This window comes from Eleginops maclovinus, chromosome 10 (genome assembly GCF_036324505.1).
Source record: "Eleginops maclovinus isolate JMC-PN-2008 ecotype Puerto Natales chromosome 10, JC_Emac_rtc_rv5, whole genome shotgun sequence".
In the NCBI taxonomy this organism is placed as follows: Eukaryota; Metazoa; Chordata; class Actinopteri; order Perciformes; family Eleginopidae; genus Eleginops; species Eleginops maclovinus.
In genome coordinates, this window is record NC_086358.1 from 6,851,212 (window position 1) to 6,877,050 (window position 25,839).

General features: G+C 39.7%; 3 protein-coding genes across 5 annotated transcripts; 1 reads left to right on the top strand and 2 right to left on the bottom strand.

Moving 5' to 3' along the window:
• Position 1: 1 nt before the first annotated feature.
• Positions 2–5,573, bottom strand: LOC134871094 (troponin T, slow skeletal muscle-like; the record flags this gene model as incomplete). The annotated part of the gene is made up of 13 exons (XM_063893689.1): positions 5,551–5,573; positions 2,383–2,412; positions 2,268–2,281; positions 2,159–2,185; positions 1,745–1,760; positions 1,594–1,651; positions 1,366–1,482; positions 1,164–1,241; positions 916–1,029; positions 720–829; positions 426–516; positions 296–336; positions 2–14 (listed from the first exon to the last, which is right to left on the bottom strand). Coding segments are annotated over exons 2-13 (702 nt in total), but the record flags the coding sequence as incomplete, so codon positions are not given.
• A 1,658-nt stretch (positions 5,574–7,231) lies between these two features.
• LOC134871261 (C-type mannose receptor 2-like) lies at positions 7,232–11,871 on the top strand. 2 transcript variants are annotated; one of them, XM_063893956.1, is made up of 6 exons: positions 7,232–7,346; positions 7,433–7,473; positions 7,568–7,930; positions 8,689–9,009; positions 9,141–9,238; positions 9,336–11,871. In XM_063893956.1, exons 2-6 carry the CDS (start codon positions 7,440–7,442, stop codon positions 9,420–9,422), a joined length of 903 nt encoding a protein of 300 aa, XP_063750026.1. In that variant the 5' UTR covers positions 7,232–7,346; positions 7,433–7,439; the 3' UTR covers positions 9,423–11,871. The 2 variants fall into 2 exon arrangements, with proteins under 2 accessions (XP_063750026.1, XP_063750027.1); XM_063893957.1 differs by having other exon boundaries at positions 7,270–7,313; positions 7,429–7,473.
• LOC134871258 (carnitine O-palmitoyltransferase 1, liver isoform-like) lies at positions 11,365–25,798 on the bottom strand. 2 transcript variants are annotated; one of them, XM_063893952.1, is made up of 19 exons: positions 25,598–25,798; positions 22,019–22,164; positions 21,339–21,478; positions 20,372–20,543; positions 19,809–19,910; positions 19,367–19,504; positions 19,062–19,139; positions 18,079–18,186; positions 17,046–17,130; positions 15,508–15,703; positions 15,235–15,420; positions 15,054–15,159; positions 14,857–14,973; positions 14,190–14,354; positions 13,964–14,092; positions 13,613–13,768; positions 13,424–13,534; positions 12,895–12,987; positions 11,365–12,584 (listed from the first exon to the last, which is right to left on the bottom strand). In XM_063893952.1, exons 2-19 carry the CDS (start codon positions 22,157–22,159, stop codon positions 12,459–12,461), a joined length of 2,349 nt encoding a protein of 782 aa, XP_063750022.1. In that variant the 5' UTR covers positions 22,160–22,164; positions 25,598–25,798; the 3' UTR covers positions 11,365–12,458. The 2 variants fall into 2 exon arrangements, with proteins under 2 accessions (XP_063750022.1, XP_063750020.1); XM_063893950.1 differs by lacking the exon at positions 17,046–17,130 and adding an exon at positions 17,580–17,667 and having other exon boundaries at positions 11,366–12,584.
• Positions 25,799–25,839: the final 41 nt, after the last annotated feature.

The following is a 25,839-nucleotide window of genomic DNA, read 5'->3' on the forward strand; positions in this document are numbered from 1 at the left end:
CGTGGACCTTTTTGCTGCGTTAAGACAAAAACGCATTTAAAGCATGTTAAAAACCATCATAGTCTTCAAAGCAATTATCAGCAACTGTGACTTATAGAGGATACATTAATGTTGATATCTGAAGTGTGAATTCTGAGCATACATTGCAAATGTCTAAGAGCTGTGAGTTTAGTGTTTCCTGTGTTTATTCAACTGCTGTTGGCCATCCGTGGTATGTTTCCATACTTAATGCAAAGTAGTTCTCAGAATGCTTTACTTTCAAGGGAATGAATGTTGTGTCTGGAAAACGACTCACAATTTCTGAGCATGCTGGATTCTGTTCAGGAGGACGTTGACCTAAAAGAGGAAAAAACACAGATGCTGACTTCACAAATGAGCTATTTTTCAAAATACCAGTTTTGTATATTCTCAACTCAATGGCTCACCTCATACTTCTGCCTCTTCATCTTCTCATTCAGGTCAAACTTCTCTGACTCCAACTGGTAGATACATTCCCACATCTCCTTGGCTCTTTCTCTAAAACACAGCACATTGAAATACCTTCTAACGTCTCTTTTGACTTTTTCATCAGCTTTAAATATTATGTGCTCGACTTACAAAGCTGGCATCCTTAAGTTAAGTTGAGCTGGTTTAAAATGTAATGAAAGTTCATTTAACATAAACCCAAATCAACTTACAACCCCAAAAAATGCATCACTTTTCAATGTACTTAAACTGACCTCAGGCCGTCCTCTCTCAGCGACTCAATAGCCAGGGGCTTGCGTCTGTCTGCCAAAGTCTTCTTCTTGATTTCCCTCGCTGTTTGCCTTTTGCCACGCCTCTGCTCTACCTGCAGATAGCAAAAACAACTCACTTTCTTGTAGGATCAGAGAGTTTACAGTGGCTCACTTGCCTTTAGAAATGTATTATTCTAACCTTGGCCAGGAACCCTCCAAAGTGAGCCCCCATGTTGGAGAGCACTTTCTTCTTCTTGGCCTCATCCTCTGCCCTCTTCTTTGCCTCCTCGTCTTCTTTCCTCTGTTTTTCCTCCTGAACAAATTCATCTTCAGCTTATTATGGCTTTTTCAATTGCTGTTTCATTTTGTATTAGGTCAAAGTATGGTGATCTAAGTGGATAATAGTCATGAAGGGATTAAACAGCATATGTAAAAAGCATTAATTACTGCAATCCGCGTCTGTCTGTAACGCTCTTTTTCAGCCCTCACACGCTGCTGCTCAGCCCTTTCTGCACGACGTCTTTCCTACGACAGAAAAAAATGCTTATATAGATGGCTCTTAAATCACTGTTATTCTGAATATCAGTGTATCTCTCCATCAGACAAATACATATGAAACTAATGACCAACAGTATAGGAAAAGCATTACAATCCTTTCTTTGAGTCCAATTAGCTCCTGCTCCTCTTTCTTCCTCTGCTCAAAATGCACATCAATCAGAGTCTGCAACTCAAGGAGATCTTTCTCCATCCTTTTCCGATGGATATCCTAAAAATGACCAGCAGAAACGTCACACATCAAGATTTTATCTTTAACAGCTGGTATTTGATGCTTTAATCATGTAAATGTTCCATTAACAACAACCTTGAAGGAACATACATCAAAGTCAACCCTCTCCCCTTCAGGGATTTTAGGGGCCGCGATCTGTGTGACCGGCCTGTAAATAACACGGACGCATATCAACATTTACCATCAGATTATTTTTACTCCTTTGCCATGCATTTACTTTTTTAGAATATTTCCATCTTACTTGTATTTTGGCCGTTCTTCAACATGGCAGCCAGAAAAGCAACAAAAAGAGAATCATTTTAATATGAATTTAATACATAGCAGTTATACATATGTAAAAATAAAGGAAAATGAATCCAAATGGAATAAAGCAGATATGAATGATTTGTTTTGTTTTGTTTATCAATACACTGTTGAGTGTGTACTGCCCTACAAAAGATACAAAAGGATTACATGTTAACGTTCCTGTTCAATTTGAATATGAATTCAAAGTTTATGGAAAGTATGCAAACCCAGCATGGGGCTAAACAATACGTAAATCAATATTTGCATTTCGAAGTCACCTGTTCTTTCACTGACTGGTTGCCTTTATGTGAATTCATTTTTGAGTCAAATTCAGTCATTTAATTAAAACAGTCCAATATCACAGTCTCACCTCCTTCTGACTGATCCTCATCTTCTTCTGGAGAAAGGAGTGACACAGCGTTTGAGTCGAGAGACACAATGAAACTGCTTTTCTATTAAAGGAATTAGTTTGTCCTTACCTTCCGGATGGCCTCTAAATAAAACAATAATTGAAAGAATACACTGTAAAACAGATGCCCCTATATTATAATTGTAAAAAATAGCAAAAAGAAAGTTAGGACTGGATTGACTCACCCGTGATATTCAAAGTCCGACATGGTGGCACTGGAGAGAAAATAATAAAATTGTTAGCATTATAGCCCAATATGTGAACCATGATACATTTGATTTTTTTCAGGATTTTGCAGAATGTAGTTGTGCTTAAAGGGTAAAAGCTTCATACATTTGTAGAACACATCTTAAATGTTCATCAACTTGGCTCCTCATTTACCGAATGTCTCATATTCAATTTCGCTGCTAGCATTAGCTAAAGTTGCAATGTCTTGACTGGAGTTAGGGAATTTTTAACAAACTTTAGAGCTGGACTGTGTGTTAAAGTGAAAACTAAATCCTTGACGTATAAACGGTAAGCTCAATTCATAAGCTACAAAAGAGATTTTTTGCTAAAGCTTTATTAGTTTTGGTGTGACACGTAGCTTATTGTGGCTAATGTGAGCTAGCTTTGGATACGTGTAGATTTTGCTGTGTAACTGTGATTTTCTGGATCCGTTTCCTGGACTCAATGTCTCTTTTGTTTTTGAGCTACTGTTACCCAGCTTATCTCAGTCGGGTCCCTCAGATAAAAACTATTTAAAACAACTGATTCAAATACTGAAATATCGTTGGGAAATGAGAAGGCAAACATGAATGAGTGTATTCATTGAACCTTTGGCTAAACACACATACAAAATACACTGCCTGGCCAAAATAAAGTCACACACTAATGTTCGTTGGACCGCCTTTAGCTTTGATTACTGCATGCATTCGCTGTGGCATCGTTTCCACAAGCTTCTGCAATGTCACAACATTTATTTCTATCTTGCATTAATTTTTCACCAAGGTCTTGTATTGATGACGGGAGATTCGGACCACTGCGCAAAGTCTTCTCCAGCACATCCCAAAGATTCTCAATCGGGTTCAGGTCTGGACTCTGTGGGGGCCAATCCATGTGTGAAAATGATGTCTCATGCTCCCTGAACCACTCTTTCACAGTTTGAGCCCGATGGATCCTGGCATTGTCATCTTGGAACATGCCCGTGCCATCAGGGAAGAAAAAAATCCATTGATGGAATAACCCGGTCATTCAGTATATTCAGGTAGTCAGCTGACCTCATTCTTTGGACACATAAGGTTGCTGAAACCAGACCAGACCAACTGCAGCAACCCCAGATCATAGCACTGTCCCCCACAGGCTTGTGACCTTTCTTTTGGCCGGGCAGAGTACATTGCATGCCACTTGTGATGGCTGTGCTTACCTATTTCGGAAAAACTGAATGCTGACTTATTTTGGTTTTTTTTTTTAAACAGCATATCATGTCCAGAAAATGCTCAAAAACAGCTGGGAATGCTGCGTAGGGGTAGGGAATTACGTATTATGTCCTTTTAAGTCATAATATCCACATTTTCAAAAAAATGTTTGGTTTTTTTTATGAAAAATGACAGGCTAACTTATTTCGGGGTTTTTTCCCCGTTATTTCGAAACAGCATTTCATGTCCAAAAAACGCTCAAAAACGACATGCTCACCAAAGCTGATGTGATCTGTAGGCCACTGTATGATTACATGTTCAACACCGGTCGGTGCTCTGCTGTAGGCATAAGATGAAGGGGAAGGCCATTTGTAGATAATGGTCTAGGAATAGCAGAGGTCGCAGTGACTGTAGTCCGGAGCAGTGTCCTGTTACCCAGGATAGGAGTTCGGTATCAGCTGGCCAATCCTTTTTGTTTAATTTGATTTACAAGAGAGAATGTGGGATGGAGAGATTAAGCTGGTCGGCTGGCTGCCATTAACACCAGCCAATCCTCTATCATTTGATCTAGTCACAGACTGACTGAACTGATAGGATAGTTAGACATGTGTTTAGCCCCATAATTATTTTTACATTCCTAGCCAATATTTTAGCAGCCTATCTGTGTATTTTAGTGGGATGACTCAAACCAAACAAACAGAAAAATGGGTGTCTAGGTAAACACACCAGCAATAGTACAAATTTGAAAACACCAGACTCGCTGTCAGTCTTAGAGTAGATTAACATGGTAGATCAAGCACTAAGGCCGCCCAAGTCTAGCAGATCCTTTCGTGGTTAGTTTTTTAGCCAAGCCAAGATCTCAGAGCATAAGCATGTGAATCTGAATAAACACGGGCACATGGACATAAGGCAGATGAGGGATCGGGAGAGGAATTCATCACATTGCTTAACAGTTGGATGTTTCTGGCCAAACTTACCAACACAGACGGATAGAGAGGCCAACGGCACTAAGAGTTATACAAGGGATCGTTCCTCATTTTAGAGATATCATAAAGCTTAATCAACAACATCCTGGATTTTATTTTCATTCATTGGAAATCCAAAAGATGTGACATTGTCCGATGAAACAGTTCTGAGGAAGACAGTTTATACTCAGCATCCAAAGCATCTTGATTCAATCAGTTATTGATTTGCTTTGGATTAAATATAAAAGTGCAATCTGAAGATTTTTTAACACAGCGGGAAAAAGCTGTTACTACTGATAGAAGAATACATTTTAAGTTATAATTGAAAACTACAGCAAAGAGCTGCCATTGACACCTCAATAAAACTCAACAACGCAAAATTAACACTCATTTGAATTAGTTTCTGGTCACCTGACGTATGTTAGTCCAATATTCACTCTTCTTTTAGCCCTGATGTTGGCCTGTACCTGTGGAGAATATCTGGCTTTTAAGCTGCTTATTGCACCACTAACTTGATTTGTCCCTCCATTAGGTCTTTAACGTATTTTTTAAACCAAAAATGCTCACTGCTTTAAGTGCATGCAACAGTGAATCATATCATTAAAGGAGCAAACCAAAAAAGTCTAAACAAAAGCTGAAAGATGCTGAAAACCTCTGTAGGGCTAAGAGGAACTGTATCTTAGGTCAAATGTTATCAGGGGTTTATGCGCAACACTCCTCACGTTACAGTCATTTGATCCATTGTTATCATAACATATATAAATAATATCTTTAAAGAAACTTATTCGACTAATACATTTCACACCCTTGAAAGTCCTCTAACAACACTTTACATTTCAAATGTACCCAAAAATATATTCATAAGCAATATAATATAATAACTTCCAATGGAGGACTTTTTCTAACACTTTTTGACTGACTGCAAATATCCCCAGCCTGTAGATGGTGACATACTTTAAATATCAAAGAAGACGAAGCTCAAAGCACATACCTGAACAGCAAAATAGAGTGATGTTCACCTGATGACAAAAGTACAGAGAGTAAAACTAGAGGGGAGACAGAGCTTTATATAAGGGGTTCTCTGGGGTGATGGAGAGGTGACTTGGCGTAAAATTGGTGTGTGAGGCAAGATTTAGTAGAAGAAGGACAGGGGACTGTGCACGGATTATTGGCAGCTTTTTCAAGCATAAGATAAAGTCTGTGGCAGGATAATGAGCGAGGGGTTTGTTGCTGACCTCACAGCTGAAACAAGAGCCAGAGACAGGTGGCAGAAGATAAAAACAGACAGAACATTAAAGTGACGAAAACACATTTCCACAATGTGATATACATGTGATTACTGAGTACTTTATACATACGTTTTGTCATTTTACTTGACTGCGATCTTGAATGCAATATTTTCATTCTATAACATTACCATTTTTTGGAAACTGATCCTATTTTAAAGTTCATATTCATTTTGTGCCTGTAATATGACTCATATGTTCCCATGCTTTAATGTTCGAAAAGCTCTTTATTTTTCTCATACTGCCTGTGCCGCTGTACCTCTTTTCACCCTCTGGCTGAAACCAGAATCCAGTCTGCTCTGATTGGTTTGCTGGCCGACTTTGTTGTGATTGGTCAACCACTTAGAGATGTCTTGGTCCTTAGCCTAAAACGTACAATGTGTTGGAGTGCTAGCCAATAGAGGACTGAGTGTTACATATTGATGTCACTATGTTACAGAAGTAAACAAAGATTGTGGCTTTTGGCGCCGTGCTAGGTGGCAGCCTGTTGTTGCAACAGCTCCCTGTGGTTTATTGATGTTTTGCCTTTTCTTTCGAGTATTTATTTATGCTTTGAACATCTATGGCCACGTTATGTTTCAAACGTTTTCTGGTACTCTAATGCTGGTTTATTCTATTTTACACTGCCCGGCCAAAAAAGAGGTCACAAGCCTGTGGGGGGCAGTGCTATGATGTGGGGTTGCTGCAGTTGGTCTGGTTTAGGTTCAGCAACGTTATGTGCCCAAAGAATAAGGTCAGCTGACTACCTATGTTAGGGAATATTTTGTGTAAGCTTGTAAATCTTTAGCTCATTTGCATCTGTCCTCATTCGACTTGGCTCTACCGCCTTGCAGGTGCTGTTATCTTCATTAAGGAGGGGCAGACTGGGCTTTCGGTCCAACGAATATTAGAGTGTGTGACCTTTTATTTTTGAATTGTTTGTTTCTACTTGTAATTTCAGTGTGTGTGCAACGCCTTGTTTTGTTTTGCTTTATGCTGCTGCAACGCAAACATTTCCCACCTTGGGATCATCTTATCTTTTCTAATGCACTACAGGAAAGGGAAACCCCAAAAGCATAAAAGGTTCTCTTAAAGTGAAAGATACTACTAACTACTTCTTATACCTCGCCTGGTAATAAACCCACTATCTTAAAAAAACGTAAAAATACTATGGTTGCAGAAAGTAAAACGTGTATAATGCAGGTATAGCTTTCTTTGTAAACAGCTGTCATACCTGTACATACGTATGTCAGCTGTTTTCTACTTTTGCTCTTTACAGGTATGTTTGGGAAAGGCCAATGCGTCCTTTCAGTGGTCAAACTCCAACCGCATTTCCATAAAGACAAATATAAGGAAATGGGACGACTGAAACAAATGTATGAAGAGTGAGAGGGATAGAGTTCCAACCGGCAGAAGTGCCTTTATCTCTCACATGGAAACATCTGTCCATCACACGAGAAGATTTATTTTTATATTTGGAAATATTCATGTAATCTGATTGTTTTGTGGCAACTAAAAGAAAGTAGATTTTCAAAGCCATTCAACAATAATTGGGGATGGGAATTTTCTTTGACTTGTATGACATTTATCCTTTTGTATCCTAGGGAGGAAAAAAATGCTGCAATTGGTGATTTTGCTCCTTGCTTCAAGTAAGTGTCTTTGTGTTAATGCTGAGATTAATATCCCAGTGCTGCAATAATGATGGTGGCTTTATTTGTTGTGTTGTTTTGCGTCCTATTGCAGGTTCAGTCACTTTGTATTCAGAAGTTGTACGAGAGTATCACTTGATGAATGAGAATAAGGAATGGGAGGAGGCCCAGGCGTACTGCAGAGAGTACTTCACTGACCTTGTTACCATTGGCAGTCACGATGAAATGAAGACATTGATAACCCTGACAAACAATATGACGGGGGAAATCTGGATTGGTCTGAAAAAGACCGGGATGTTGACGTGGTCATGGTCTATAGGAGAAAAAAACGGATTAGCCGAATACAGTAACTGGGCCGCTTCTCCTGTCTCCTCTCAACACTGCGGAAGCATGAGGGGTGATGGGAAATGGATCAGTGGACTCTGTACTACAACTCGTCCTTTTGTCTGTCAGGGAGGTAGGTAACAAGGCTTTCCTTTGTGATGTTCCCTTGATATGCTTTTCATGTTCTTGATGAGAATTTGATAATTTGCTTAGCACTGGAAACATGGATTTATTTAGCCCGGCTCTGTCAAAAGGAAAATGTAATCCAGCTACTCCCACCTTTACAGTTCACGCATTCACATTATATCACATCATTTTTATTTGTGTAAAAAAGGTAAAGTTTACCAGCAGAGGCAGAAAGAAGGACCGTTATTAATCCCCCGAAGGGGAAATTCAGTTTAAGGGGACATTTCAAGGTGGGTCTATAAAAAAGTTTAATTGATGTTTCATTTATTTATTTTGAGAGATTCTACCACTAAAATTACATAACATTAACAAGTTTTATTCAGAGGTAAACTCTGGACTTTACAGTTTGTGCACACTGTACACATTCAGTTCACATAGTTGAAGGAATTTTCCTTCAACTATTTTCTACTGTAAAGATGAGAAATACTATTTTGAGAAAACATTAAACTCACCTTTGTGTTGTTTGTAGAAGTCTGTTTGGAGGCGATTGTGTGCATTTTGACAAGATAAAAGGATGCATATCTCAGCCTCAACTGCTTTTATATAGATCATTTGACATGTGTGTCTTTTTGAAAGGGCAATACTAATGACTGGAGTATGTGTTTGAAGTGCATGCAAAAACCTGAAAACTAATAGTAAGTGTGTGGGTTTTTCCTATTCTCTTGGAACCTTTTGATCTTACATTACATTTTTGCACTGTCACAGGTGGGATGCATGTCGTTCTTGGAGAGAAAAATTGGAGGGATGCCCAAACATACTGTCGACAGAATTATATTGACTTGGCCAGTGCGAGCAGCGAGACTGAAAACCATGCAGTACAGCAACTAATTAGTAACATGTCACTGTCCTCGGTGTGGTTCGGTCTGTTCAGAGATGATTGGAAATGGTCGGACAGTAAAAGTTCCTTCAGATACTGGCACCAATACCAGCCAAATGATGATGGAAGCTGTGTGTTGTTTCGTCCCAGTAGCAAAGGTTGGTGGGACAGACCCTGTACTTACACATATCCCTTCTACTGCTATAAGGGTAAGCATTACATATATTCTATCAAGCACATTGTCTATTTTCTAAATACCAAAGTGATTGAAAGCCCTTCTTAAAGTCAGTGGTGGAATGTAGTGAAGTTAATTTACCATATGTGTTCTGTTTGTTTGTAGTACATAAAAAACATGTGAAGATTGTGAGAGTGGAAATGAAGTCAGATCCATCCTCAGACTTCAATGACGTAGCTATGTCTGATGCCATTTTGCGCGAAGTACGTTTTTAGCTTTTAAATGTCATAACAACATCATTAAAAGCTTATCTTTTATAAAGGCGTGTTTTTTAAAATTTATTTTCTCTTGTGTAAATAGCTCCTCCAAAAGTACCAGGGTCTCTACCTTCAGTGGAGAGTCCAGCCAGACGGGAAGGTTTTCCAGAAAAAACAGAAGAAAAACTAATGAAGAAGATTATGAAATGATGAAGATGAAGAGTTCTTTTAAAGGTTCCCTATTATACTCTTTTCCAACAATATTTTGTAGTTCTCAGAAAAATACAAAACATGTCTCTGAAGTGTTTGGCTCAAAATACCAAACAGCTCATTTATTGTAGCGTGCTATCATTCCCTCTGTTTAAACTCTGTTTCAAAAATGCTGATTCTGTGTCTGTAGCTTTAGATGCTAATGAGTTGCTGCTGGCCACACTCCTCTGCGAGATGATTGGTTAAAAAAAAACACATTGGTGGAGTAGAAGGAGAATCAGGTGGAAAGGGGGGTAGGGTATAACCTTGATTGGTTATTGGCCAATGGTTGCGCAACCAAAAAAACTGTTGTTACATCACAAAATCTGATCAGGATCAGGATCCGCAAAAGTATTCACACTTCAATTTGCAATCCTTACACAAAGGTGTTCTGTTTCATAGTCTATTCATGTAAATAAAATTCAAACACAGAAAAAGGTTTTACATGTGTATTTTTGATCCACACATACTTGTTTTCCGTTTCAAACCGCTGAACCTGCATACACAAACCGCTTTCTAAGGGTTTTTTGAGACTCCCCTGACGCTCACCCGATTCTGCGCTTGTAATGTTTTCTATTTATAGCCAACCAGATGTCTCCTCCATTCTAAGCCAATCACATGAGCGCACGTCCACGAGGTAGGCTATATGTTCAAATATATTAATGAGCCCAATTTTCAAATAAATTCAGTCATTTAAAATGTAAAACATTTTCTAACAAATCTTAGTTGATAAAAAGAAACCACAATAACTTATTTCTATAACAAGCTTGAAATTGAACCTTCATATTTACTCTTATTATCAGCAATCTGAGGCTTCTGTTTTAAGGAATGAGCTGCCAACAAAATTAATGAAACCCTAAAGAGAGATGGGATGTGGGCTGTTTTATTCCTGAAAGCGTATCGCGCATTATTCAGCTACATTTGATTTGTTTTGCTAACTTATAACTTAACTTTTGAGGCAATAGTCACCTCTAGAAGTGGCCCAACTCCCCGTATATTTTTCTATGTGTGGCCCTCAGTGAAAAAAGTTTGGACACCCCTGATGATAGGAAAGGACCTCTGCAACTTGAAATGATCTAAAACTATTTGATAAATGATCAAATAAAGTCCACATTTCAGTGTTTACTGAGCTGTGTGGGGTTTCTGAAACGTTTTAAAACATGTTTGAATTGTGATATACAAAGTGACAGGTTAAGGCATAACTAGTTTAATATAAACACATTTGTATTTATTTTAAAATATTTCATATAATCATATGTATTGGGATTCATGTGGATTACTACGTGCGGACCGGAGGGTGAGGGTGACAAGCATAAGTTTCATTTTTGTTTTTTATTTCAATTCCAACCTTGGTCCTGAAGAATCTGTCTCTTTTGAGTTCTCCTATCCACTATTCCTTAACCCTGTGACGTTTCACCAAAGGTCAAGGAATAGTAGATAGGAATAGACGACAGGAGCTGATTTTTTGACAATACGACCGTACCCCATATCTGTTAACAGAGGGGCACATATATGTGTATGAAAGACATGAAAAGGTGGATTTTGCATAATAATAATAGTCAATGTTTTTTATATTGTTCACATTTATCTGACACTGTATTGTATTTATTTTTTACTGTACAAGTTTTCATGTTATGTTCATTCTTATGTGTCTTTATTAGTTAACAGTGTGTGTATCCTTTTGTGAGCATTATCTATACTGCCAATGCCTTTGTGTAGCTGTAGAGGACGCTGTGTTCACTGTGAATTCTGGGTAATGTAGGCACCAGGTTAAGAAGGAATAAGACTATTACCGGATCTACTGCGTTGATATAGACTGTTTAAACCTCCAACATGAATCCAGAAATGTGAAATTGGTTGAAAACTATTCCAAGGCAACAAAAACAAACACTTAAAACTTTTTTCTTTACGAATAACTTTATGTTCTCCTGTTATATTGCATTAAAAAGGCTGACAGTAGTAATACAGCGAGACAAGCTTGAGTGAAAAGGCAATACTCGATGAAAAATTACAGAGCGATCCGATGTAATCCACATCTGACCTGCAGCACTGCTCGAGACTAAATACCTGCATATGATGTACATAAATACAGGTTGTACTATTATGGTGCTTCTGTAATAAGACAGTGGTACAAATAAAATATAAAAACAGATTTAAGGTGGCAGTGAAATAACTGGAGTTTGTGAGTCTTTAACATACTGAGCACTGAAAGGAAACTGACCTTTATATGTTGTACATTTTGAAAGTGTGAAAACATAAAATAATTTCCTGAATATAATACCAGTCAAACAGTAATGCCAACCTGTGGATTTGTTATTTCACCACCATTCCCGTCACAGCATTACAATCGTGTGTTTGTAGAAAGCAGATAAATACATCATGAGTAAACACTGAGAAGTCTCAGACCTCCGAGAAGTTTAAATGTGTGGCGCCACTGTTACAGCGATGTTGCATTCAGGTGGTGTAAACTGATTTTATACTTCAGCGAGATGCATCACACGCTTCAAAATGCATTCCCCAAACAAATACGACAACAGAAAATAAGTGGCACACAAAGTCTGGCAATCTTTAATTAAATGACTCCCTGCAATTAATACGTGTTAGGGATTTCTACCCTAACATTTAGTGGTGCGATTCATAATGGCCTCTTTATAACATGTCACAGTAACGACCTCTTCTAATAGTTCTGTTGTTAAAACAAATTTAAAAAAAATACCGTACTCCTCATGTGTTAGTCTACGGACTTTTTTCCCTCCTCACAACTATCAAAGAGCTTATTTACACACACTTAAGTAAAAACATCCCCTCCATTTCCTCCATTTCCTCCGTTCCCCGATGGAAGTGTCCCTTGAATATCATCTGGCTGGCTATAAAATTCTCCTAATTCATGACGAAGAAAATACACGTCTTCATCCTCACTTCACAATGCTATGCTTGCAGACTTTACCGGATTGCTTCCCTTTGCCCCGAGTATCGCCTACAGGTATTTCTTCACCTCCGGCCGATTCCCCTCCGCCCTGTGAAACTCTGTTCGGCTGGGGCTCAGCAGCTGTAGCAGGTCCTGCAGGGCTTTTCTAATCTGATCACCAAATTTATGTGCATCCTGGAGGGCAGAAATAGAGCAAATAAGAATTAGCCTTGGATCCGAAAAGTCTTACCTCATCTGTATTAATCTAAATAATAGCAGACAAACTTTACATCTCAAAAACCTTACTAATCTGGGAGTTGAAAAAGCTGTGCTAAAAACAATCAGTCATATTTCAAGTATGTAAGTCGTAGTCTGCATAAAAAATAAATATCTTTCTAATCTTCCTCAATAAAAGCAGTATTTAAATGTAACTAAAATATGTACAGCCGTTTCTCTTTATGGTTTTGCACGTTTTCTATTATATTACTCTTTTTATTCAACTCACAGTTTCGGGACATGAGTGCTTGCACGAGATGTGGAAGTTCAATATGTTCTCCCCCATAAAGGAGTAGGACACCCCATAACCGTCATCAGCCACCTGAAAGAGATAAACATTATATCTATAGTCATGGATGCTTAATGAAAATAAGAACACAGAGCCACTTTCAAAATAAACCTAGCTGGTAAATGTGAGAAAGAGAATAAATACTAGAATTTTGGCATGTTTTATTTCACAGGTTCAAGACTGAAAATAAATCGATGAAAATACTAGTAAATAAAACAAATAAAATGGCACGGCAATTGAGTGTTTATAGGGCTGTACCAAATCTTTTTATAAAGCTTCAATTGAGGTTTCAGTCATCACTGGAATTGTTACTGTGGACATGTGTCAGTGTAGCAGAAATACCGGGTTAGAAAAGAAGAAATAATTAGTAAATATTTTGAACATTTGAAGCTACTTGGTACAGCCCTTTTTATTTCTTGTTTCCAGCACAACCATAAAACAGTTCAGTAACTGTGAGAGAAGCACTGACCGGTCCAAAGCCCCCTCCACAGGAGACGTACTCTGGGTGGTTGACGATGTCAAACATCTCCACGTGCATCGGAGACTGACTGGTGGACAGTCGCCAGGGCTCGGACAGTACCTGAAATACGAAGATATAAAATTGTAAGAAGAACTGAAGTTGTTGTGAATATAAGAAGGCCAGAGGGAAGAACAGAACCTCTTTCAGGAAAGGAGACTCCACTCCGAGGTATTTGGACACCACGTAGAGGCAGAACAGATGTCTGTCGATGCCACCTCCAGTCATGGCCAGGCGGTACAGATTCTGGTGCTTTTCTGACGCTTCCTGGAACAAACGCCTGCACACGTGTACCGGCTGGAGGAGAAAGGCAAGAGAGAAAAGGCATGACTGCTTTGCATAGAAACAATATGATTCATGCAAGAAAATGGCAATTCAGACTCAAACTTCTGCCATATTTTGAGCAGAGATCCTTTATTCGTCCTTTTATTAAATACTTTTCTCACACTGAATAAAATAATGGTAATAAAAGGACAGCTTCCATGGTCTCACCTCTCCATTCTCAAGCGCTCGGACAAAGGCACTGCTCTCGTTGGAGCAGGAGCGCACCGTCTCCGTCCTGCCCTCCTTAAACAGACGAGTCATGCAGGCTTCATAAGTCAAACAGAATCTCCCCTGGTCCTGGAAAGCCAAAAGAAAATTCACAGATTAAATTGACGGTGGCACATTCAACGCCCCAAATTTAATGTAGTCCGCACTGCTTCAGAGGGAGGCTCACCCTGCAGTAGGCCAGCTGAAGAGCCATCTGGATGAAGGCGTCTGGACTGACTCGGCACTTCTTGATCCTCCCTTTGCCAAATTCTTGGTTGGCAAAAACGTGAATGTCCACATCGTCAGCGAGGGCCTGGGCCACAGCCAGAGACTGTGAGATCTGCTCCTCACACTGAGACACACATACACACACACACAAACACACACACACACACACACACATCAACAGGACGGAGATACTTACAACCACCGCACTCAAAATATCGCTGCATCACCTGATCGGCATAGAGAATGTCCCCATAACTGTCAGAGTCTATTGATACATGAAATATATGTATCAATAGACTCTTGTGCTATTTTTGTTTCAGAACATTTAGATATTTTGGTATTTGTGTTAATATTTATTTAGAAAAACATGACACAAAACACAAATGTCACACTGAAACCGACGCATCCTGATAAACATACAAGATATCAACAGGCATTTTTACTTAAATAAACAACAAAACATGAAATATATAATAAAACAAAACACTAATGATACTTTAGTCTTTTCCCCCTCAATTGCGCAGTCAAACCTTAAAATAAATCCAATTCAAAAATTCTATTTAAGGGTAAACCAATGAGAAATTGGCTTATTATTTTAGGTAAATTAGTGTGAGTGGATGACGAACCTCTGGAGGGATTTCCCAGCTGAGCTTCTGTGGTGGTGGGAGGGAGGAATCCACTTCTCCTTTGCAGTGACCCTCTGCATTGTAACCAAGCTGGAAGCAGTCAGTGGACAAAGTTTGCTGGAAACAAACAATAAATAACAATAAGCGATGACCTCTCAGCGAGAAAACAGTGTTGACTTTTCTCTCGTGTCCCTTACCTGCCATAAGTGCGATAAGACCGGTGCATCGGCCCACGAGTGCTCTCCATTGACGCCCATTTTTCCATTCTTGTAGTAAATCACTGTGAAGGATTTGTCAAACCACCTGGATAAAACAACATCACATTAACTAAACGTATCACACGTTCACAGGACAGTGAGGACTCAGGTGTAAAATTACCTGTCATAACATTTCCCATGCAGCAGGGATTTGGCGTATGCATCCAAACTAGCCGGGTCGTCTGCAATCACGCCCTGTTCCTCCTCATCCAGGGACACAAAGAAGGCGGCTTTCTCTATGCAGTCCAGAGAGCGTTTGTTCACCCCGCTGCTGAAATACTTCGTCCTGGCTTCAGCCCATGGAATTCTGGGAGCGAGGAAATGTTGGTAAGACATACGGGATGCAGAGCGCTGTGTTTCTCATGTGATCCCTGTGGTGGCTTCTTAAACTGACCTGTCTCCCGCAGTGAGGGCCCCCAGTTTGGCCTCTCCTGTAGAAGGAGGTGAAGGATCATCGAGGATCCTCTGAATTTGGGTTTCGATCTCCCGGGGCGACAGGAGCCTGCCTGCCTGGTACATCCTGAGCCGGAAGTAGCGCCCGCTGTGGTACACCGCGATGTAGTCACTGTCCTGCCAATGTTGCAGAGTGTCTTCGCACATAAAAGGAAATACAAGTGTTTGGATAATTGAGGCGTGTCACATGAGATTTATCAGAAATACACAACATGAAGGGATTTATGTGTATTTTTGTGCATAGCTTTTGTTTATATTTGATACGTTTGGGCATTTTTCTGTCCTTACTGGCATTGCATTTTTCAAACATTAGTCCTCTGTTTTTTATGGACATGTCCTGGTGATTATTAAGATAAACACACAAAAATAAGTACATAAATATACTACATAGACAATGTGCTTGTGTTTTCTGGAGAGACATGGGAAGGATGTTGTGCTGTCTGACTCTACTTGACCGATCCTTTTTAAAAAAAGACTATGAAGCTGACTCAAAAAGGTCAGCTCCATCTGAAAACTAATGAGTGAACACTAATCTCAAAACAACTCAAACAGAAGGTTAAGGTTCATTCAGCCTAGCTTTTGCTAAGATGATGTCTTAAAAATTAAAGACATACTCAAGAAGCTGTTTCTTTTCTTGGTGGTTTCTAATTGATTGACAGGGGGCTATGAAGATGTTGGCTAATTAACACAACGGAAACACTACACTTACCATCAATTATACTTAAAGGTTCCATAGAAAGCATCTATCTGGTATTTTAAATTGTTCTCTGATGCCTCCACAGACGGTATATAACTTTGGTTGATCCAAAAAATGTCCAGATGCGGTTTTACAGGCCCATTTACAACCCTATGATTTGGTCCTAGAATGGAACAAGCTGAACTGCCTTATATGGGCGCTCATTTAAATATGTATGATGAGCTCTGCTCTGATTGGCTGGTTTACAAGGAGCAATCCATGGCTGCCTTGGAGCCCACAGAAGTAAGCGAAGTTCTCGAAACTGTGAGAGATGAACCATGGAAGCTATTGGCATCTAACCTTACATGTTTGAGCTTTATCGGAGGAGGAAACCGATGAATTTGAAGAACAGCCAGTTGGTCGGAGATTGGAGAGCAACGTTACGGAGTGGTACGTGTTACCGTTAGTGTTTCCAGGAGCTGGTGTATGCAGATGTTGGGGCTGGACTACCGTGTGTGACGTAACACACAGGGATTGTTGTAAACTGCCCGTTTTACCACTGTTATATGCATATTCATGATTAGCACGTGAAGGAGGAAACAATGGTGTTTGAGGTTCACGGTATGTCAGTTCAATGTACCGAACTCTCCTTATTCAACTATGCCATGGTTAATACAGTTTTACATTCTATGGCACCTTTAAGTACGACATGATTAAATCTGAAGCTGTTAACTTGTGTTATTATTTTGGTTAGACATTAAAGTAAAAGTAGGAGTGGGCCACTTTAAATGATAAAATACTACCTGTTAGTGTTCCAGGGATTCGACAAGTGTCAAATATCCGCTCGAATTGATAGGAACAGCAAGGAACTGCAGACCTCATCATCAACTGAGAGGGGAAAAGAAGGAAAGCCCCGGTGCAAGGAGAAAGGAAGGTGATAGAAAGAATAAGTGTATTGGGATGTAACAGAAAGAAAAAGGTGAGAAAAGAAAATGTGTGGGCAGAAGAAAATAGATATTAGTTAGAGACAGAAACCCAGACAAAGCAGCGAGGACAGCAGCAGGCAAGAGGAGACAGATGATACATGACAGGACGGCCTCTGCAGCAGACATATTATGACTCAGTTGCTTCACACACTCACTGTCCTATTTTCTATCCCACGCTTAAACTCCAGAGGGCTCAGACACCTTCAGTTTGCCTCACCCGCTCTGAGGCAGCGGTGTGCTGGCATTTTTTTTGAAGCTACGAGTTCAGACTGTATCACATATCAGCGCGGCGAGAAACATCACGTCGCCACAGCGTGCGTCTAATGTGCGTGAGCGTGTCAGTCTCTTTACCGGTCTCCTCTCCAGGAATGCGTGTGGTGTTGAATAGCCTCTCACACTGAGCTGAACACAGGGGAATGACAGTGCCTGGTATGCGGGTCTGGGAAACGGAAGAGGCGAGAACAGAGGAGGGAACGTAGAATCAAGCAAAATAAAAAAAGAGGAAACAAGGGAGGTTAACAAAGAGAAATCAAGCGAGGGAAAGGAGTACAAAAAGAAGGGGGGAAGAGATGAGCATGGTATGAGAACATGAGGGAAATGTCATAAACTAAATAAATTAATGGAGATGCACACACTGTCTATCATAAACAGTCCTACACACAAACTGCCATGAATGGATGTTACTCACACATTCAAAAAAACATCTTGATGCTCTTTAACATCTCTATTGTTATTATTTCCTAATTTCTGGTTCAGCTAAGAAGTATCCCATGGGTTACAGTAGCAAAAAGACAGGAATAATGAACGCCTCGGTATAAATGGGTCAGCTTAGGTTGCAGGTGGAACTCACAGGTCTGAGCTCCTCTTTGTTGAGTTTTCGGCGGTATAGGAAGTGTGCGTGAAGGCTATTGCCGGCCCGAGCCGCCTGGATGGGTGTGGGCGTCACATACATGAAGTCCTGGAGAGGGAAGGACCAGAAAACAGGAAGTGAGGAGAAGGGAAAACATGGGTGACTATCATCAAAACGGAGATGACCTGTAAGTACGTCTACGAATCAGAATCAGAATGCCTTTATTCGACCCACAGAGGGGAAGTTAGAGAAGCAAAGAGCCAAAGATAGCTCAGTATTAATTAAGAAGCATGCATACAAATATTAAAGATAGTAGAAATGACAGAGTTACAGATAGGAGATCTGGTGTTTGCATGGGTAACAATCTTCTCAGTTAGTAATTCCTTGTTCCCATGATACAAAATATGGATATTGTTCAATAAAAAGTTGTGTCACTAAGTTGATAGTAGGCCTATCAAAAATAAAAGGGCAAGTACTTGTGTTAGTAAAGAACAAACAGTAACACACAAATATATCCCTCCTTATAACAAAGGCCAAAAGTGAATCACAAAATGATCTTTTTCATATCTTAACTGCCATCAAACAGAAAAAGATTCATTCTTAGGGTTGTTAATGTCCACCATTAAGTTGGGGACAGTGTATGGGGGTGCTGCTCATTACTCATAAATGAAGCAGGATGCATTAATACAGGGCTGCTTACTAAAGAAATCCATAATGCAACACAAATAGTTGATTTTCAAACTATTTATTGATTTAAAAATGAAGAAATGCTTCCGCTAAAAAAATGTTCCCCTTGCTTTGACAGGGGACCGACCTGCGTCCATAGCAACAGTCTGCTATTGAGAAATAACAGACTGTATGGCAGCCATAATTGACCCATCAGAATCTACTGTTAAAACAAAGCCATTTCATAACAGTCATTAAAACATTGGGACAACACCAGGCGGCATTGGACATTTGTTATACCAAAAAGAGTTTCATACCATGCCATAATAGTTACTGTTGACCATTATTGGGCTCCGTCCGCGTAGATAGACATATTCCTCCCACCAGTCGCTAACCTGAAGGATTAAAACACAAAGAAATAGTGAGAAAGCTAATCGTTCAGCCAACGGGCAAAAACATCACTTACATATTCGGACAGATGAATTATTTAAACCACAGAGCCTCACCAAAGATATACATTTTTAATGGAATGTTAAATTTCCTTTTCCCTGCTCTGCTTTGAACATTTAAGTGACGTTTGAAGTGGTCACACTTAAGCGGAGCGCTGCGGTGGACCACTTACATAGTTGGTAGACCAGAGGGCTTTGAGTTTGAGGTACCACTGCAGCCGGTTACCCAGGCTGCTCTCGAAGTCTGACGCCAGCTTGGTCATGCGTTCATACTCGGTGTCGTCCATCAGAGGACGCACCGATTCCAAGTGCTGAACAGAAAAGATGTGCAGAGAAAAAGAAGAATGAGTATCATTCAGAGGGGCATATGAAAAGAAATGATGGAAGCAGTAAAAGGTGAATAAATCAATTAATATAGGTAAGATTAAAGCCACTCTCATCCATCAAATATATCTCAATTCAGAAGAGATACTCTACACTAGCTTTCAACCAGACAAAAACAAAGGAAATTTGATGAAAAAGAGGAGGAAGATGATGACAGTGAGGAGGGATCCATCTGTTTAATGTTCAGTTATCAGCGTGTTTCCACTTCCTCTTCTTCACGTGACGCCTCACCCTCTTCACTGTGTCCTTGATGGCCGGCACAGGAAGGTTTGGCAGTGAGCCCTGGTAGCTGTAGAGCAGCGGCTTCCTGCCAGAGAAGATCCGCACCAGGGCCTGGCAGAGAGACACATCAATAACAGAGAGGGTGAACACGAAATATCAAAGAGAGGACATACAGGGCACACACGTGTTGAATTACATTAGATCATAGAAATCTGATGAATAAATATACCTTAACATTCCCGAAAACCATAAGAAAGCACAGTATTTGATCTATTATTCAGCAGTTTTTTAATGTTGTCTTAATATTGTTAAAACATTATTATAATACACAGAAACGCTATTATAAAGGTGAATACATGATGTGTTTTACAGCTTACTTACTGTCTTATTTACCTTTTCCTCTTGTTTATCTCTTCTTTTTATGTTACCGTAAAATCTATTATTTAAATAAGAATTTCTTGAACAAGATGACATTGTTCATAGCAGAAGTACTGAAAAGCAGGAGGACATAAAAACTATTTTTTCTAAAACTAAATATGAAGCAGTTAAAATGGGTATGAAGCAGCACTGACCACCCAGACTTTGGTGGTGTTGGACATCTTGCCGTGCTTCTCGAACATCCAGCGGTGGTAGGAGAGCAGCTGCTTGAGGCACATGCGCATGGTGAAGATGAGCAGGAGCCACAGCATGGTGCTGAAGAGCACTGCGGAGACCAACGTCTGGCACTGGTTACTCATCGACTGGCTGCAAACACACAGAGGGACAGAAGAAGAACCGTGAGGAAAAGTAGAACTTATAGTTAGATAAACAAGGAGGGAGCGGAAGAAAAATATACCTTTTCGGTTACATCTTGATTTTCTGTTAATATTGAACATGATGATTTTACAAAATATTTACTAAATGAGATTTTTGATAAGCAGGAGGATTTAAAGGGGCCTTATTCTGCTTTTGGGGTTTTCCATTTCCTGTAGTGTTATATGGGTTTTTGAGCATGTAAATGGTCCGCCAGGGTTAAAATCCCATCTCAGTTGAACAACCACAACAGAGCCAGCCGGCTAACCAATCAGAGCAGACTGGGCTCTGGTGATAAGTGAAAAATAAAAACCTTTTTGAAAACAGGTCAGTAGAGGCAGAAATGACAAAAAGGAACCTGAAAATGAACATACAGTAGTAGGGCCCCTTTAATGACTTATCGGTAAGCTAACACAGTCTGAACACAAACATGTAATACAGTAATTCAGCCTTTAAATATGAGAAATACAGCACTGACTATATTAGTCATTTCAAAGCAAATAAAAAAATGAAGCGAAAACTAGAAAAGAGAGCGCTTTGTAAACACGAGACAAAAATAAACAGACACATGTTTTACAGAAGACTCTTAGGTAATAATGGGAAGCGGGGAGGCCTATTTGAACCACACACACTATACTGTACATCTCTCTGTGACACAATGTACAATCAGTGAAAGGAACATAGTGTGTCTGCGGGGGGGGGGGAGATTAATCATTAAACATCTCATAAAGTCACAAGACGTGTTACCTGACGGGCAGGTTCTCTTGAATCTTGGCTATGAGTCCCATGGAGGGGTCGGAGCGCGTGTACATAGTGGCCAGGATCGCTATGACGACAAACAGCCAGGAGGAAGGACTGGCAGGATAAACCCCCGTTACCACGCTGTTCTGTAAACAAGAGAAGAGAGATTGTTTTTGAAGAGCCATACTTCCTGTTTACAGTCAGCACATTGACATGCAGGTATGACGCTTAGCTCAGTGTCAGACACTAACCTGACTTACACATCAAACCACTCTGAATTTAACTGTGACTTTAACTTACACATCAAAAATCCCTTTTTACACACATTGCTTTCAAAAATGTAAGTAAAGATCGAACAAGCATTATAAAAGAAAATCACTATCAGTAAGCCATCTTTTTCAAAACGCCCTTTATATAGGTTCATACAACCAAACCTAACACCAACCTTCCATCAATTAACACTTTAGCACAGCACTGTTGCATAAAGCCTGAGTTTATTTCACTTTTTGGGATAAAACACAAGTCATTTATAAGTTTACTCTCTGTATTCTTGCAAAAGAGGAAACTACAATTAGCTACAAGTGCTGACAAGAAGAGAGGAGCAAACACAAAGAATGACAGGGAGGAAGGAAGAGGAACGTAATTATAGACGGTTTTAAAGAACCAGACCGCCAGAATGAAGATACCTTGAGTCCGATGATGCGTTTCTTCCAGGAGCGCACACCGGAGAGGTAGATCTCAGTGAAGGCCTGGTGGGACAGCCGCAGATCGATGCCCTCTCGAGTGACCGTGAACTGGAAGGCCACCGCCTGGTGGGCTTCCGCCATGATGACTGAGCACGATGAGAGGAACAGAAGAGAAGACGGAGGGAAAGAGAAGAAAAGAGAAGTGTTCTTTAACTGGCATTAGTAAAGCGGTTAACGTCACTATTAAAGTTGACAGCTATCATACCATGTACATTTCATATCTCTTCTATTGAAAAAAAACCTGACTTAAAATGTGTATGGACTTCAGATTATGTTCATTATTAAGAACCATAGGACCTATTTTTATGATTCATTTAGTTGTTAATTTAAGCAGATGTTCATGGAAACAAACACGCTTTACTTATACCTGATGTTATAGTTCAAAGCTACTTCTTTTAATCAGGTTTTTTTTTTTTTTTTACTCCTTTGAGACCCATAGTAAGTGACACTTACATTTTCAAGTAACTAACATACAACAAACATTTAAATGTGGCTGTTCCCAGATGTACAAATACACATATTTAAATGCATCCTTAAATCCAGAGATGATAACCAGCAACATCTTTTGTAAAAACAAATGAAATACTGTCAGACTACACAGATAGTTCTTAGGTTGACTGCTCCATTAAAGATGTAACCTTAACACTTAATCCGTCTTTCACTGCTGAAGAGAAAGTCCTGCCAGCTCGGGGGTTTGTGGTTGGATTCAATCCTCACATTTCTAATGAGCCCATAATTGTGACATTTAGATACCAAGGGGGGGGGGGGTTACAATACTGAGAACCGCACACAGCTTTCCAACAAGAGAAATAAACAAAAAGAACGACGTGAATGGCCCGCATAGGCTAACGCTTTCAGATCACGATTCCTGTGGGCACTGCAGCAGCTGATGGGCGCTCTGAAGGCAGTAAAAGGACACACAGATGATGGATTTCAAAATATGTGTGTGTTCTCCTGTCAAAACACTTTAATTTAATGCATGATGACTTTTAAAAAGAGTCACATTGTTTATGAGTCATTCTCCAATGCAGACAAACTGATGGAGTTTGATGGGAAAGCGCTGACTGGCGGCTGATGTGATTCAGTATATTTGTTTAGGGCAACAACTGCTTCAACTCCACAAAAGGAAAATCGATTTTCCTCCACAAATAGGCTATTGGTAATGCCCTGAGGTTGAGTCACTCCGACACTGGACTGCACCCTGTGGAGGCCACGTCTGCTCTTGCTGTGTGCATGAAAAATGGCCAACACAAACATAATTCCCTCATCGTCCCTAGCTTCCATTGAGGTTCTGCCCTTTAGGTCAGATACAGTCGTGCCTGTTCCAAAACCTATAGGGCTGCACAATATGGAAACAATAACCCAGTGCGATCATTTAATAATGTTGTGAGACCTTAATCTGCTTTGACAGGGTTCTAATTCTTAGCATCTTTGATTCAATTACCTTTGAGCTCATGTGTATCCATCCGTGTTATGCAAAGAGACTGCCAGACAATCATACAGCTTAACAATTATATTCTATAATAAGCTATGAATACAGTATTATTTAATTTAGCAATTAATAAGGGGATGTGCCTATGAATAGCAAAGTCTGCTCAAAGATTAATAGTTTAAAGGTTTTAAAAAGGGGGAGGGAGTGTACTGGAAATGTACCAGGACATTAATCCCCCTCCCTCACACAACCGTCCCTCATCCAGCACCAGTCACTTTCTATTCTCCGCTGCGACAGAAAATCTACTTTGCACAAAGTATTTTTTTGCACTAAAGAACTACTTGCACTACCGTCAAACTGTGTTGATTGTGTCGAACATATGTATATATTACTATTTTTGTATACTCCTTTTTACCCCCCCCTTTTTTTCTACGCTCTAACCTTTTTATGTTATATGTTCTTGTTTATATTTGCACTGTGGGACTGCCAGAAATGGTATTTCAATTTTCTGTATAATACATGTGGAAACTTTGACAATAAAGTGGACTTTGACTTTGAGAAGTGACACAACCCTGTATTTTTTATTGAACAACTTTTCATCCTGATTTTTTGGAAAACTGCCAGACAGAAAGATAGCAGATCAACATTAGACAGAAAGAGGAGAAATCGGGGCAGGGACTGTGTGCGTTAACTAGGTGAAAGGTGAACATCTCTGTAGAAGCAATCATATAATGCAAGAAACACGGATGATCAGAAATGTGAGATTCTTTTTCAGGATTTCCAGATATTCCATATGCCCTTTTGATGACATGTTCTAAAAACTTAAATAAATAATCCAAAATGTTTGCTCGACAAATTAATGTCCAGCTAAAAATATAGCTGGACATTAATTGAGCAAACATTTGTGGATTGTTAAAGTGAGTGGTTGTTCACGCAGGTGTTCTCCAGTTGAAGAATTGAGCTAAAACGAGTTTACTTTTGCAGATGTTTTTACTTGTTATTACAGTACCGGTATTCCGCATGTAGGACATTCCCTGATGTTTTAAAAGACGGTGGAGCTCCCTAGATATAAATTTCCAGCAAAATAACCATCATCTTTTTATTTCACTGTAGTAAAACTGTATGATTACCATCTGCTGGTCTTAAAGCTGGTTAACTGTCTTTGTTTTTGATAACCATCTATTTACCAAGTTACTATCTTCAGGTGAGGAATGCTAATAGGTCATTCAGAAGAGTATTTTATTGACAGGTACATCCATTTATACCCAGATATTCCAAGTACATAAAACTATAAAGCCACTGGAAGCCATTGTATGTTTACAGTGTTTTATGAGGCAGGGCTAGTTTGATATGTTTCTGTGTTTAACAAGCAGAACACCTCTGACCTCCAGCAGCTACTGTGTAAAGTCTATAGAGAAACATCAGCACTCAGTGTACTTCTGATTATACGATAGGCCCACTTCCAGGAAGTAAGTCAACGTTGTTTGTTTGTTAAGCAAATATAGCTCAACGTCAAGATGACCCAGAGCCTTTTGAGTCCAAGTTAAACAGCAGAAAGTCATTTAAGCTAACAGTACCCTCTTAGTACATATCCTGAATTGGTTGTTTAGTTTTATTTTATTCCACTCTTGCCAAATGTTACAAAACATGTACACATTAAGCAAAACATAGGCCACAGAACAAAACGGATTGAAGTGTTTGAATAATAACAGGATTATTCTTTCTCTAACTTAGATTTTAGTGTTAGCTAGCTATACCATTTTTAAATTACATTAACATTATACAAAAAGAAGAATATAATTCAGCAGTACTAACAGTAACGTGTCATAGCTTCACGTTTTGAGTCATAAACATCGTATTGTTATTATAACTAAAAGGTCCACAGTAATGTTAGATTGTTATGCTACAAATAATACAAAAAGGCAACTGATGCACTAGCTGACGTTAGAACGAGCTAACTACAGCTAGCCTTGTTAGCCGAGCGTCCAGCCCATTAGCTATCGGATGCTTCACGTTCATGGGAAGATGCGACTGCTTTTCCCTTCATTGCAACGCAGTACAACATTTTCACAACTACGCTTGCATACCTGTTGTTGTTTACGATATTTCCAGGATCCACGGTAGCATAAAAACGGCTGCTAAATCCTGACGACGTTCAAATTCGTGTTTCTGTGTGTCGGCCCTGTCCACTGAACTGCAACTGTGGATGATCCTGCTTGGAGCCGGTGCTGCCTTCACAGACTGTGGATAATATCGGAAGCACGCAGTGCTGGTGAGCTGTTTGATGTCTTAGCCGTTACGTTCAAGGGGCGGAGAGAAGCCCCTATGT

Coding starts and splice junctions, on each gene's coding strand:
- LOC134871261 (XM_063893956.1), top strand. CDS start 7,440: ATGCTGCAATTGGTGATTTTGCTCCTTGCTTCAA. Junction 7,474..7,567: donor GATTTTGCTCCTTGCTTCAA/GTAAGTGTCTTT, acceptor GTCCTATTGCAG/GTTCAGTCACTTTGTATTCA. Junction 7,931..8,688: donor TCCTTTTGTCTGTCAGGGAG/GTAGGTAACAAG, acceptor GCACTGTCACAG/GTGGGATGCATGTCGTTCTT.
- LOC134871258 (XM_063893950.1), bottom strand. CDS start 22,159: ATGGCGGAAGCCCACCAGGCGGTGGCCTTCCAGTTCACGGTCACTCGA. Junction 19,911..20,371: donor ACACCACCAAAGTCTGGGTG/GTCAGTGCTGCT, acceptor TCTCTCTGCCAG/GCCCTGGTGCGGATCTTCTC. Junction 14,974..15,053: donor TCTTATCGCACTTATGGCAG/GTAAGGGACACG, acceptor GTTTGTTTCCAG/CAAACTTTGTCCACTGACTG.